General features: G+C 34.6%; 1 protein-coding gene across 1 annotated transcript; it reads right to left on the bottom strand.

Annotated features, from left to right (window-relative positions):
• Positions 1-8676: 8676 nt before the first annotated feature.
• Positions 8677-11262, bottom strand: LOC136978799 (motile sperm domain-containing protein 2-like). Its single transcript, XM_067274619.1, has 8 exons — positions 11069-11262; positions 10076-10243; positions 9921-10007; positions 9704-9858; positions 9571-9631; positions 9180-9218; positions 8982-9106; positions 8677-8899 (listed from the first exon to the last, which is right to left on the bottom strand). The coding sequence occupies exons 1-8, from the start codon at positions 11160-11162 to the stop codon at positions 8786-8788; spliced, it is 843 nt and encodes a 280-aa protein (XP_067130720.1). The 5' UTR covers positions 11163-11262; the 3' UTR covers positions 8677-8785.
• Between the last annotated feature and the right edge of the window lie 3399 nt (positions 11263-14661).

The following is a 14661-nucleotide window of genomic DNA, read 5'->3' as shown; positions in this document are numbered from 1 at the left end:
TATTCCTCTGTCTTACTCATCTTTTTTTCAACTCGTAAATTGAGGAAAGAAGAATACCAAATTGTACATCTAACTCAATGGTAATTGAAATTGTATTATGACAGAAGCATGAAACGTCACACACGGGTGATTTAATGACGTTATTATCCATCATTTATAAAGATTTCGTATATTACTCGTACATAATAGAAAAATAGAAAACATTGTATGACTCATACTAACCTACTTGATAAATTTTTTATGAGCAGCACTTAAAAACAACTATAATAAGGTAAATTTAAAAATTTATTATTGTATAGAACAGTACGACAAGTGTTACCCGATGAAGATCAGCGCGACCTGATTTCCGGATGACTCATTCATTGTCACTATTAAAAAAATAACCAGGAAAACACGTATATGTTTACTTCTTTACTTACATACATACTTTATACAGTGTATATACACTTACGTATTTGTATATATTACAACGTAATCAAACCAGTTGTCGTGTAACATGTCAGCATACTTATATATTTAAATATATATAAGTATGTCGACACGTAGAAATTGCTTACTCCATCCTCGTATGCAATATTTTAGAATCATATGATTATATGCCCAACAGTGTCCGAGTTGATAAAACTACTGTACACTGTACACTGGTGGTGAGTTCGCTCCTTATGAATGGGCTGGCTTCTCGTGTCTAACGCCTAAATAGGAACATGTTCGGAATTCTAAAAAAAAAACATGCTCATTAATGGCTTCCCGCTTTACCATTCTGAGTGAACGTTGTTATACAAAACTATGGTTGCATCTCGAAATAAAACTAAAATATGCTGAAACTTTTTAAAATATTCTCGAATAACGTTCCGTTTTAAAAATGGAACGTTTGTGTACGTTGGTAATTATTTAATTTTTTTTTTTTTTTTTTCCGGTTACAATATCTTTGCTCACTTCCTATTTGATATGAGGAAGACGAGAAAGTAAGCGTGACGATACGGGTCACATAACACAAATTTTTTTAAAATTTTCATCAAGAGGTCTCTCTACCACACAAGAATTATTAAATTATTCGAAAAGAATATCCACAGTGAAAATTTTAGAGATGATTTTGTATTTAGGTTACACATGAACATGTTTTTGTTACTGCTTCCTGTGTTAGACACAGGAAGCAATAACAACATGCCCAAAATTATTCAACAAAATCAAAATATGAGTGACTGCTGAATGTGAAAGTGGCAACATAAAGTGTGTGTTGTTTTCAATTTGCAACACGTTTAATTACTAAACATCAATAACGAAAACCGTAATTTGTAAATTTAACTTATTATAAAGAGCTCAGTGCGTTGTGCAATGTGTTCCTGTCGATCAGAGCTCTGACTGACCATGCGAGTACAGTATATTACAATTGGTACATTGCCTGGTAAAGTGACTTGACTTTAATACAGCAAACCAATGACGTAGCCCGTATCATTTGAAACGGAGCGTTATTGGTTTGCTTACTTAGTTGTATTAAAGCCGCTTTATCAGACAACGTGCTCATTAACTATTCTATTGTAGTACTGCAATTTTATGTTCCCTCGAAAAAAGCCGGGCCACTTGTCTTTCTGATGCCCCAATCAGGGGCGCCCGTACATTGGGGCACTCGGGGCACGTGGCTCCTCTTTCGTCTCCGTTGTCCTTTTCCTAATCTCCAAGAGGTCCCTAAACAACAGAAAATTCGTGACCTCTAGCCTATTCTGCAAATATAAAAAACTAGTAAACGATATTTGTACCACTGATCCATGCAACTTCGTCGTATGTTGAGAAAACCCCATTCCATGTTTTTAAGGCCAAGTTAGCCCCGAGTGCAACCGACGCCACCTTGTGGGAACGCTGATTCGACGTTGATTCATAGAGTTTGAAGCTCCTTGCATAATGTACGATGCTCTTTTTTTAGAGCTTGTGACCCCTTTTTCATAGTCTGCGGGAGCCGCTGCCCCAAATATATTAAAAACAGCTTAAAATTGAATTTATAAATAATAAAATTCAAAATAAACAAACCAATAATGTATCTTCATACATAAAAATGCGATAAGGCTCCCGTATATACGAGGCCTTCTGAGAGCAGTTGATGGATACATGGATTTCATAGATACACTTAATGCTAACTGGATGATAGCATTTATGCTTTGCGGTGGCACAAATCGGCTAAATCCGGGTGGCAGCATCCACCATTGCAAAAAATTGAATTCTAGTTAGTTTGGTGGCGCCACCTGTTGCAGAAAATCAGAGGCTTTTACGCGGTAAAAAACGTCGTATACATATGGCTCCATAAAAAGAGTAGCGACATCTGTTATCGAACAGATTAATTACAGCGTTTGGAGAATTTTTTAAACATTACTCATAAAAATATAAAAAAATTAATTTATTTTTAAAATTCGCGTTTAAAATTTCCTCAATTTTTAATATTTCTACATTAGTTTTCCTCTAAGTCCATAATTGCTAGTGTATAAGAGAGTGTAGAATCAATAACAAATTATATCGATACAGCGATAAATTTCTAAATAAAAAAATAAAAAAGAAGAAAATAAATAAATTTTCTTGCTATACGGCTTCAAATTTTTCCTCATCCCCAGAGGAAGGGAGAAGAGGAATTTTCCTCAGGTGAAACCTAGTGTAGCTGCCACTTAACAGTATCCAAATTCCTTTCCACCCGAGCGATCGTCTTCCTTCCGTTTCGATAAACCGTTGAACCGATTAATCGAGTGACAAAATTATTAAAATTATAAATCTACAATTTTGGACGAGGAAATGATTCGTCGAATCACGTGACTGTCTTGCTTACAGAACCGTTCGGTGAAGCGACAATAAAAATTCCGTTAATGTTACCTATGGTTCCAAGATGGCGGCTCGTCTCCGATCCCTGCAATCAGAAGACAGGGAACAGTGGGGACGCACGTTCTAGCCGCTATAACGTGCGTCCCCACTGTTCCCTGTCTTCTGATTGCTGGGATCGGAGACGAGCCGCCATCTTGGAACCATAGGTAACATTAACCAAAAATTCAAAATTTAGCCGACCAATTGCATCAATCGCTAAGTAAATTGGCAACACTTTTCAAAATTTGTCATCGAGAGTCCCATTAATAACTTCATCGAATAGGCTGCGAGTCGAAAGGATGTGTTATGTATGAGTCAAAAAGAGATATTCGGGGTAGAAGTACATAAATAATTGATAAGGCTATTTTGGATTTGGGTGCCTCCTACCGGGATATGAGCATTAAAATTTAGTGACGTCATATCTGATGTGAGAAAAGGAAAAAAAGTCGCTTGCGGTATCAAGGAGAGAAAAAATTTACATAATAAGGTAATAGCAATGCGATAATAAATTTGAATAAAACTAGAAAATAAAACTGAACTTTCATTGTTTTAAAGCAGGAAAAAGTAAATAATCTATATTATTTATTTATATTATTAAAACGACTTACAATTTGAGAGAGATAAGCAAAATTTCCTTTATACCAGATAAGAAAACTCAATTCATAAAACCAAAATAAGAGAATAATTGTATATTTTTTCCTCAAGATATCTCAGATAAATAGTAAAAGGAGTTATTAAGTAACAAACTTATACATTCATTTTTAAATTTTAATAATAGAAACAATTCTTATCCTAAATTAACGGGCCAATTAAATATTTTCTTGCCTTTCCTCTCGTTAATCACGGAAATTTTCTGTATTTCTCTTGTCTCTGCAACCTATTCGAGTTATTGTTTAACTGCTTACGCAATTGTGACGTAAATAATCAAACGAAAATTTCGGTTTACGAACCCAGACTCTTCTCCCTTTCTCCGTTCGGGCATAGATTAGAATGTCTTTAAGAATAAAATAGTAAAAAAAAACAAATGTTAAGGTATGATATTCGCTTCTAGTATTTATGTTAAGAAACATAAAGCGGAAACATTGAATAAACACGGGAATGAATGCAAAATTACAGGAGCAATGGCTTCATTTCTCTTCATTCTTCCTTTTTATCCATATCTACATCAAAATTATGGCAAATATTAAAAGATTTATTAATAATAACCTTGAAAATCGTAATAAAAACTAATAACATAATTAAAAACATGGTTTCACTACTGTAACTATCGACGTTACAGACAATTTCATAATTTTAAATAGTTATTTATAACATTTATAAACTAGTAAAAATAGCAAACTAATGTAATTTAATTATAATTTTATTTAATTATCATCTTAATTTTTCTAAAATTTCCGCCATTTTTTACTTCATTTTATAGATGCCTCAGAGGGCGCTTTCTCATAAAGCGCCTCCTGCTAAATTTGGAAATTTTAATGTCATTAATAACGCATTTTTAATTACGATTATACCAAATAAACAAGGTCTTAATGTTAATTAAAATTTTTATAATATTTAAATTAATTCACTTAGTAAAAATAAACAGATTTACATTTAAATTTTGAAAGGTTTGTTAATAAGCCGATTTTAATCATTTTCCCTCCTTCCATAACCTTTCAACGAAAAGCATCCAGGCAAATGGCGTATATTTGATTTCACGTTTTCGGGTGTAAGAAGCCATTTTCTTTAACTTCTCAACACACCGGATCTTATGAAGCAAAATAAACGTGAAATTAGTTAGCGGTGTGAGGATTTTGCTTCGTTAGACATCTTGAAGTTGATTATAACTTTAAAACAAGTGGGTTTAGAAAATTTTTCCGCCTTTACGAATTCAAGAGGAGTTTTTAAATTAGCATAAGCATGTCCGGTGAATCGAAATCACACTGTGCATACATCAATGCTTCGAAGTGATGTCACAATAAGCCCCGGGTGTAATATCAGCGCTGGTTTCGTTGATGCGCGACCTCCGCCCGCTCTATTTTGCAGGACTCTTTATACTTTTTATGCTTTCTGACATTCTTTCAACAAGTAATTCAGCAGCTACCAGGAGGCTGAATATTCGATACTTTATTGAATCTTATAAATAGCATAAAGTGGCATAGTTACAATGAGACATAGAAGAAAAATATGGAAATTTTCTAATTTTTCTTCTACTTTGTTGCCATTGATAATAAGCTGTTTCTGCGATAATGAACCCATTAAACCAAAGACATACAGTATGTATCATGGAATTATTGATGGTAAAATGGTAAATATAACAGAAATATTATAAAATGAAGTAAAAAAATGATTCATACTTCTACAAACCAGTGATTTCTTGACACAGAAACAATTTTCCTTAGGGCGTTACGTGGAAAGTCTGCATGCAATGACTAATTTATTTGTTTGTATATAGAAAATAATACAAAGAAACAAGACATAAAGAATGATCACGTGAAAGAGTTACAAATGATACATGTATTAATAAAATACCCTTCTCAACTTTTCACGCGAAATTCTCGGAAAGGGCACTAAGTATACGTGTATGTGTTTTAATAGGGGAGAGAGAAAATTACACAAGCAAAATTGGCAATTTCCTCTGTGGTTTTAAATGATATAAATATCATATTTCGGAGTAAATATATATATATAAAACATAACTTTTATTCTTAGTTTTTACATCTCTTGTCTTTCATGAGATTAATTATTTTCGTCTAGTGTTTATCGACTTGACGTTTCCTTTCTTCATACGTTTCCTTCCTTCTTACTTTTTACTTGATTCTATCGAAATTAACCTTTGACACGTAAAGTTTTCGCCGTTTTTTTCGGTGATTTTTGTTTTTACCTGGTTATTCGAGCATTTATTGATCCAGTTTGTGAAACCAGTTCATATCTGACATGTTGTTGACAGGTCCATTTAGATTGCATTCGATACTGACGATTGATACGTTTCCTGCCTTCCTAATTCTAGTTTAAATCATCAATTCTCCATCGAACCAGCGTGATTTTTACAGAAAAATTTCGTGAAATACTTCAGATAAACGTCAGGATTTCTCATACTGTAAGAAGACACGTGATGGAATAGGTATACAATATGTAGAACCATTCAAGCAATACTGTTAATTGTGAGGCACTCCGAGTCGCTGGTTCGAACCAATTTAAACACACGACCTTCAAGAAATTTCGTAGCTTTATATATTGATTAAAATTCCTGAGTTGTTTGTCTAAAAAAATTGCTTGTATTTTTTTTTAGTTAATCCGGAAACGATGTAAACACAGATAAGTAATAAAACTAGTTTGCAGTATTTAGTTCACATTAAATTCAAATCTAGATAAGCGCGCAGCAGCAGATTTTTTACGTAAGAATAAAAGTGAAAACCTAAGCTGTGTTTACGTTTCTCAAACGTCACACATTGAAATGTGAATCTACTCGTGTTTCGGGTATTTAGAATAGGTTCACATTACGTAAGAGTACCTTCTGGATCAATTGATATTCAACTCGAATTACAACTGTTGATAGGGGGAGTCATCATAAACAATAAAAACCATCTGTGTGTTAAATTTCAGCGAGTGCAAACTGCAAGGCCTTCACGCGGTGTATATTTTGTTCGGTATCGTAAATATTTATATAAATGACCCTCGAATACCGGCATTAATTGTCTTGTTCTATTAGTGTTTAATTTTCCTTCTGTTTAACGATTCCTTCTATTTTTATATCGAGTAAACACTAAATTTCCTCATTTATCGTACCGATAAGAATGGGATTTATATCACGTTCAATGGATTGTTTCGTGGCAATTTTAACTTTCGGAGCCAATTCACACGTTAAATTCCGTGGGAGTAGTGAGGTTACGTTTAATTTTAAACATTACTTCGAGGATGGCGTAAGGGGTAATTTCAATTTTGAAAATTTCCCCAAAGACTCGGGAGGTCAACGATTGCGTGGCAACCTGAAGAACCGTGACGACTCACGCAACCACACAACAAAATTAATGCAAGCAATTTATATGTACTTTATATAATTAGGTTCTTGAATGTGTAGACAGACAACACACGTAAATTTACTAAAATAACACCACTACTCGTGCGTAACTTATAGAATTTCATAATCATAAAAAGGAAACTGATTAGACACATGCAAAGCTAAACGAGAATAACGGAATTTTGGATATCCTTAGACAGAGAGGACACGTGACGAAATGGGAAACAAGGAACCATACTAGAAATTAAAAATAAACGACAAGGAATAAGATTAACGGAAGATAATTTTCTAAGCATTAATGATTTAGTAATAAAGGAAACTCGGAGAAATGATTTTTTATCAAATAGCGCTTTGTGTGGTTGACAAAAAGGTAAGTTTGCTTAACCTGTAAACAGATCAGAGGAAGAGAAATTTATCACGTGGTTCACGAAAATTAGAAAAGGTGTAAATAAGTCACGATACAGATCTCACGCTCACAGATACTGTTGTGTTTCAGAAAAGGGCAGAGTTTACCTACACACGTGACTGTATTTTTAACAATATACGTCAAGAAGCGTGCATTTGTGGAGTATTATTTGAAAGTTTTATACTAAAGGATAATATTGTAAAGTTTTATTAGAAAAAAAAAACAAGTTTTTGTTTCCCTTGCTTGACGTAACGACGTACTGTACATATAGGTCAGGGTTGGAATTTATTTAACTTCTCAATCATTAGCATATCCTAAGCAAGTATGAAGTTGCCTAGGGTACTGCCTAGGGTGTCCTTGTCTCTCGCGTGCCGTCATAGAAAGCAAAATCTTATAAGACGAAGAACTTTTTATTGGTACTAAATTTATAAATCGTTTTATTTAATAAGAATATAACTTTTTCCTACGTAAACTGTGTAATTAACAAGTGTATTCTGGCTTTTTCAAAACTGATATCACTGTTACAAAGGCTGTGATGCCAGGTTTGAAAACAATACGTGAGTATAATTACAGCTTCCAATGTTTATGCTAGTAATAAAATGAAAAAAGTAGCCATTAGGAAATGTAAAACGAGATATTTTTACTTATAAAATTAGCGTAATGAGTGGTGAACACCTGTGAATAGTCGTTCGAATTTACTCACGTGTGACGTCATTGAGCAGAGGAATTTAATACGCGCGTGATGACATTAAAGTACCAACGAACTTTAACGAGACAACACGAGAGTCATTTACACGGGAACCAAAAACGTTCGACACAAAATCACACTTCAACACCTCAACCCTTTTCTAACGAGCTAAAGAAATATTATTTTTCGACCTCCCCCTATTGTTTCTTTAATTTCGATTTTTAAGTAAGAATTATGCCAGTTGTAACGCAACTGTCACCTACCGAGTGCCAATTTTATTATGTGTTGCGTAAATGAGGTAAATTTTTAAAGTTTCAGGTATTATTTTATAAAAACAGAAAAAAAAGGGTAGAAAATTTGCCGGGGGAGAAACGAAATTTCATTTTAATAATCTGTCACTTTTGTGGAAATGTAAATCACCTTTCAATTGACAATACGTTTAACGTTCCATGTGTTTAATGACTTCCTCGAGTCGTAGCCCCCAGTGTTATCAACCAATTTATCCTGTGACTCACCCTATTATCAATCTTGCAATCACATTAAACCTCTTTATCCTCATTTTATAATCTATATATATAAAATAGAAAGTCTGTCTGTCGGTTTGTCAGTTTCCTACACACTTCTAATCCAATCTACACCGAATTTCCTAGAGTTACTCTAGGACCCTGCCGAAAATCTACGCTGCAATGAATCCTTTGATGCTCACTATATAAGCGGTAAAGGATAATGAGACAAAGGAGATAACAAGAAAACGTTTATTAAAAATATTTTTAAAAACTTTTTTGGTATATAAAACTAAAAACAATCTTGAATACGTAAAAAACAAAAACAATACAAAAAGTTACATCAGTCATGCACATGAGGGTGTCGTTAACGCGTTGGAGACAGACGATTCGTCTACCTTATCTTGAAACAGAAGGGCAGTGTCTACTAGAGATTCGTGGTACTGTAATTCGGACTTATCCTGTAATGACAAATACAATTAAATCCTCCAATCCCGTTACACCTTCTCGCGCCTACACCCAACGAATTACGTGTATACTCACGTTTCCACCAAGGTATTCTGGTAGTTTATCCGCTTCCACGTATTCCATGATGGTTTTCTTGTCGACAAATTTGATTCTATCGATACCGGACTGGGGTAGAAACCTCTTGATGATATTCCAAACCGCTAAGGAGAGAAATTACAAGAATTTAGAGCCTTAATGAGACATTGTAAATGAAGGACAGATAGTCTTGTTCACCTTCCAGCAGCCAAGGTAAATTGAACACCAGAAAATAACCTACAAAAATAGAGATGAATTAATCAGTTTTTTCTTACCCCCAAGGTCCTGGCTATAAGAGAATTTTAAAATTTCATTTACATATATAACTATTTAAGAAACTTCAGAGAAGAAATAGCTGCAATTCACCAATGAAAAATGACTTACAAGATTCATCTTTCTGAAATTCTAGCACGACGATTCAGAGATTTAGAACCCAATGGAAATTTTTAATGACTTTATAAACTATAGCACATAAGATCTAAACCTGCCAAAAGTTGATGATGATGGACACAACACTTCCAAATCTCATAATATTGATATATGAGACTTGGGTGTGTCGGGGGAACGAGGAACACAAAGTGAAACTCACCTAAGAAGCAGGGATAATGACGTCGAAAGATAAAGTTGGCAAATTCCACCATATCCATGTTCTGCAAGGGAAGGGCAAGTCAAACACCCACACTAAAACTGAAATCCACAAAATGGTCAACTGTGGTACTCACCACATTGCTGAGTCCCGCATCGGTACAGTCGATAATAATGGTAACGCCATAATTATTCTTCTGGTAGATATTTTCCAACCAATATATTAGAAACCTTTCTCCGATCTCCCGCTCCCCAGGTCGAGTCTTCCTCAACTTGTTTACCTTAATGATCACTAAAAGAATGGCCCTTTAAGTCCTACCACTTTGATCCATCTAAGAGAGAACGGGCGCTTACCCACTTGACGACCATCCTTATCCTCTTTAAGATATATACAACCCTTCCTTTCGAAGAACTCATCAGGGAGGTCCTCCCTCTTGATATCTAGAAAACAAAGATGGTTTTAATACCTATCACGTGAGAGACAAATAGAAAATTTCGTAGGAACTCACCTTGAACTCCGAACTCTTTGCGCCATTTAAAGTTCTCGTCTACCATCTTTGTGGCTTTCTCAATAAGATTCTTGAGGTCCTGGTCCAAATATGCTTGATGAGCGAGAAATTTGTGAGCGTATAAATCGTCATTCTGGAATCTCTGTATGTCCTTCTCGTAATACAACTCTGAAAAGGGGGTTGAGATGAATGACGACACACCTGAAGCCACCGACTCATCTTAGAGCCCTAAATATGGCTTATTGCTAAGGCAAAGAAGCACGCGATCTACTATAAATACATTGTTATACTTAAATGTTACTCAATGGGGGTCATGACCCTAACTTAAGAGGGGTAATGCCAAAAAAGGTCACCTCTAATAATACTAAATTACCCCTAAAGGAGGTATTTCGAGAAATCGAAATGGCACTCGAGTTTCCTGATAAAGATCAATAAACAGGGTAACCAACGTATAATAATTTAATACTACTCATCGTATTGCCCTTATCAAAAATATAATTGGGTCAAGTAAAGAGAAACTAAATACTTTAATGAAACATCCGCGCGAAGTGACGCCGCGCGCTCGCGAAAGTAAATAAGCTCATTTACATACGAACAGATTTATTGAATATTCAATTTATTTTCAATAAATAATTTATTGAATATTCTTAATTTAAAACTGCGTAAAAAGTTACTAATTCTGAATTAAAATAAGAAAAAAAAAACAACGTGAATGATTTAAGCGACATCGCGACGCGACGACGTGCGCCGAAACAATAAAACATTCGGAATACGGTGTGGAAACCGTACGTAATTACCGAATAATTATTTTTCTCTACTAGATGGCGAGTTTAAAGTATTTACAGTAAACATAAACAATACTATAAGTGTTTAATGCCCTGTCTTCAGTCTTAATCTTACGCAATACATTTTGTCATTAAGCATCATCTAAAAATATACAATAGTCGCATCACGTGTCAGGGTGATCACTTTGTTCTCCTATTAGAAACTCACCTGGTTGCTTCTCGAACAAAGGAGAAACTTGGCTCCTGAATGCCTCCAGCTGCTCCTGATCCACAGGAAAATTTCTCAGCAGTTCGGCAGTCATCGCGTCTTTTCCCGATATCCGGTCGGGACACAACACTCACCTTCTCGTCCGACCCACGCTTCGTTAATTTACGTCATCCATCCTTACGCCACGATACGGCAGACTGATGAACTATAAAAACACCGAGCGTCGTTTCCGTTTCCTGTAGAAATCCATGCGATACCGAAAGTGACTGTAGAATGCGTTACGTTACGTTTTTTGTTTATAAATACAAATAAATTCGCGACGTCGTCATCTGTTCCGTCACGCCTCGGTCAGTTCTGTAATGTTTCGGATGGAAGCGCCATTAATCCACCGTAGCGACGGTTGCGACGCGACGCGAAACGAGAAGCGTTAAACGTCATTTATATATATTATCGCATTTTTTACGCACGAATAAACTCGATTCGTAATACGAACGAATTTTCGATGTCTCGGAAATCGCTGTTATGTTCGCCATTTAAGAGATTATCATGTATTCTAGTAGCGGCACGGCGCGACGTCGCGTCGCGTATCAATCTAATATGATATGGTACTGGCGTTAGCGAGGGTTGTCAAATTATCTTATTATGGCGTATAAAATTGCTGTATCGTTGTCTATAATGGTCTAATTATTCAGTAAAGCGGTAAAACAAGGTCTCATTCCAAACAAATCGCTAACGAGAGCGTAAAGCGACGCGATAATCGCTTCGTTTATGACGTTCCCAGGCAATTTGCCAATCATATGGGTAAACATAGTGATGTCTCACTGACGTAGTTAATTTGCATACACCTTCTCCAGATTCCGTTACTTGAATCGCAATTAGGTATTTACTACTTGACGTAATCGTTTCAATGAATTCCTAAAAACATTATAATCATTCAACCTCAAAACCAGAATTAAAATTACACGAAAATTTCCCTCGTTTGTATTACCAGGAATCAAATAAAAAGTGTATCTGTATCTTCTTGTACCCTTTAATCGCGCGAATCCGATTAAACACGTTTCGCATTCGCGCGTCATCGCGTCGCCTCCATTTCGTAATGGCGGCCATCTCACGATGTGACCATAAATAAGTACCATTTTACTTTTTTAATTTTATACTTATATTTATTAAACTTGTAATTTCTGCTTGCAAATTTTGCCCCCTTGTTTCCCATAAACGAGAATGTGTACTACTTTAAATACTGCTTAATAAACTGGAAATCCAGGTTTTCTTACACCCTTACGTGTTCAGGGCTTCACATATGTCAATTTATTTCTTTGTATCCAGTGTTGATGAAGTTTTTAAAATATTAATGTATGGTACTAGATCTTGGCAAAGACTACGGTCTTTCCTAGGTCCTTGCACAGCATAAAACCGTAACTGATCACACAAGTTAACACCGTAACTGGTAACACAGCCGATTCCAAATACAGTAACTAGTTTATTTTCGTGGAAATTTTTAAGATTTAATCAAATGCAATCATAAGAAACCTTATCAAACGACGACCTTTCTCATGTTTTATGATCCAATTTTTATATTGTTATTTTATGGGTCTTTTGACATTGAGCAGATAACCATATGCAATTTTATATTTCTGTGGCATGTACGGCCTATGACTATGACTATGTACAGTACTTAACTCAAGGACTGATCCAGAATTGTATGAAGGATGACACAAACTAACAATTAAGTAAAGTGATTTGATGATGTAAGTAAGTATGCAACAAGCAGCGTGCACTTCTTTCTAAACAATTAATCACAATCGATGAATTCCTACAAGATGCAGAACACGTAAATAATTGTAAAGATCAGAACAGGGGATAAGTAACAAAAAACAGTACGCTTTTCTATACGTATTACACGTGACCTTGACTTCAGCAGCGCAGATCAGGATCTTCATTTCCATAATCTATTTGGTTGCGGCTCACTGATCTCCAGAAGGAAAACCGTAAATCTAAAACAAATAAGTAACTTTGACATAAATTTCCCAGTAAAGTATATCCAGGAGATTTCATAAAACTCATTGCACAAGTTTCTTCTATAAATTTTATTTTTGAAGAAGCTTGCAAACCCGTTCACGGCCGATGTTCCTTTACATTTCAAATTCCAAAGTTTACTTCCAGATAATGACGTAGATTTATTTATTTATTTTAATAACTTCTCAATAATATTTCGAAATTTTTCAAGCAATAAAGAAAAAAACATTTCTAATGTCAGCATCAAACGAGCATAATTGTAAGTGAAAACAATGAGTAACATCTCTCTCTGCATGATCCATTCTAGAAACTATGCTGGTGCCATCTGTTGAAATAACAAGGAAACTATTTTGTTTAGACATCCAGAAATTCGGGGACTTTTCTACTTCTAGTTAAAAGATTCAACTACCTGAAAGTATGTTTGTCAGCTACAGAAATTAAGGAAAGTACCTTTAGAGGAGTTTAATTAAGGTAATAGACACAATATGGTGTGATTTAAGATGGCGCCCCAGCGATCTGAATTGGAACTAACAATTATTTTGCTTAATAAACGATCGTAACAGAGCTTGCAAGCATTTCCCTTGCAAGCTCTATAGCGTTGGCTGTTCAAAGAAAGATGCTTATATAATTTACCACTTACAGTACCTCTCTTTTTCAAGCTAGTGTCATAAATACTTTCCCAGTTGTTATACAACAGAAAGTATTGTAATGGAGGAAAACCCACGGAGAAATTTTTCTTCTGGGTTTTTTGCATTTCTCTACGTCTCTACGATCCTCTGATCACAAAAACAATTTAAAAAAAAAAAAAAAATATCTGTACGTATGTTGACTTTATATCTCACGATCCCAAGGACCAAAAATTTTGAAATTTGGCAGAAATTATTTTTATATATGAGATCACATTTCGGAGATTATAAATCAAAGGGAGAAAAGATAAAAGATTATATCTCGAGTGGGGCCAGACTTAACGAAAATTTTACTTGTTATTATTATTTATAAGTTTTTAAAATTATCCTAACCCGAAAAATAAAGCTTTTTGTCTTTTATAAGACAAAAAAGCATTACTTTTTAACAAAATTTCTTAACAGATGACGCTACACGTAATTTCCCTGAACTTCCTGCTGGAGGGGCAGGAAGTTTTGCTAGACCCCTGCCAACTCGTTTTTTTTTTTTTTTAATGCCTCATCAAAGATGTCATTGAATTTATAAACGTAACGCCAACTTATAGAACTGAAGTTATTTCTATAAAAATTAAAAAGTAGACAAAAGTTAGTATTTGTTGCCCGGGCCTCCCTGTCTTTGCTAATAAATAAAATAGGCCACGAATGGCAAACCATTAACTACAGAAATAATATCGTAACGAAAATTTCCTCCTTGATTAGGGTAATTTTATATTTCTAAATATCCCAATGACGAAATTAATATCGTTAAATCAACTTATCTACTAAAGAAATTATTTTTATTATTATTTTTTTTGCAAATTTATTATGTAACATATTTGTACATCAGCTACTCATTAACTGGTAGAAAGTTCAATAGTCATGGATTCCTTGTAAATATATATTTGTTAAAAAATA

The sequence above is a fragment of the Centruroides vittatus genome, unplaced genomic scaffold, assembly GCF_030686945.1.
Source record: "Centruroides vittatus isolate TY-2023 unplaced genomic scaffold, ASM3068694v2 contig_550, whole genome shotgun sequence".
NCBI lineage: Eukaryota > Metazoa > Arthropoda > Arachnida > Scorpiones > Buthidae > Centruroides > Centruroides vittatus.
The sequence above is the reverse complement of the archived record's forward strand: the minus strand, read 5'-3'. Positions and strand labels throughout refer to the sequence as shown.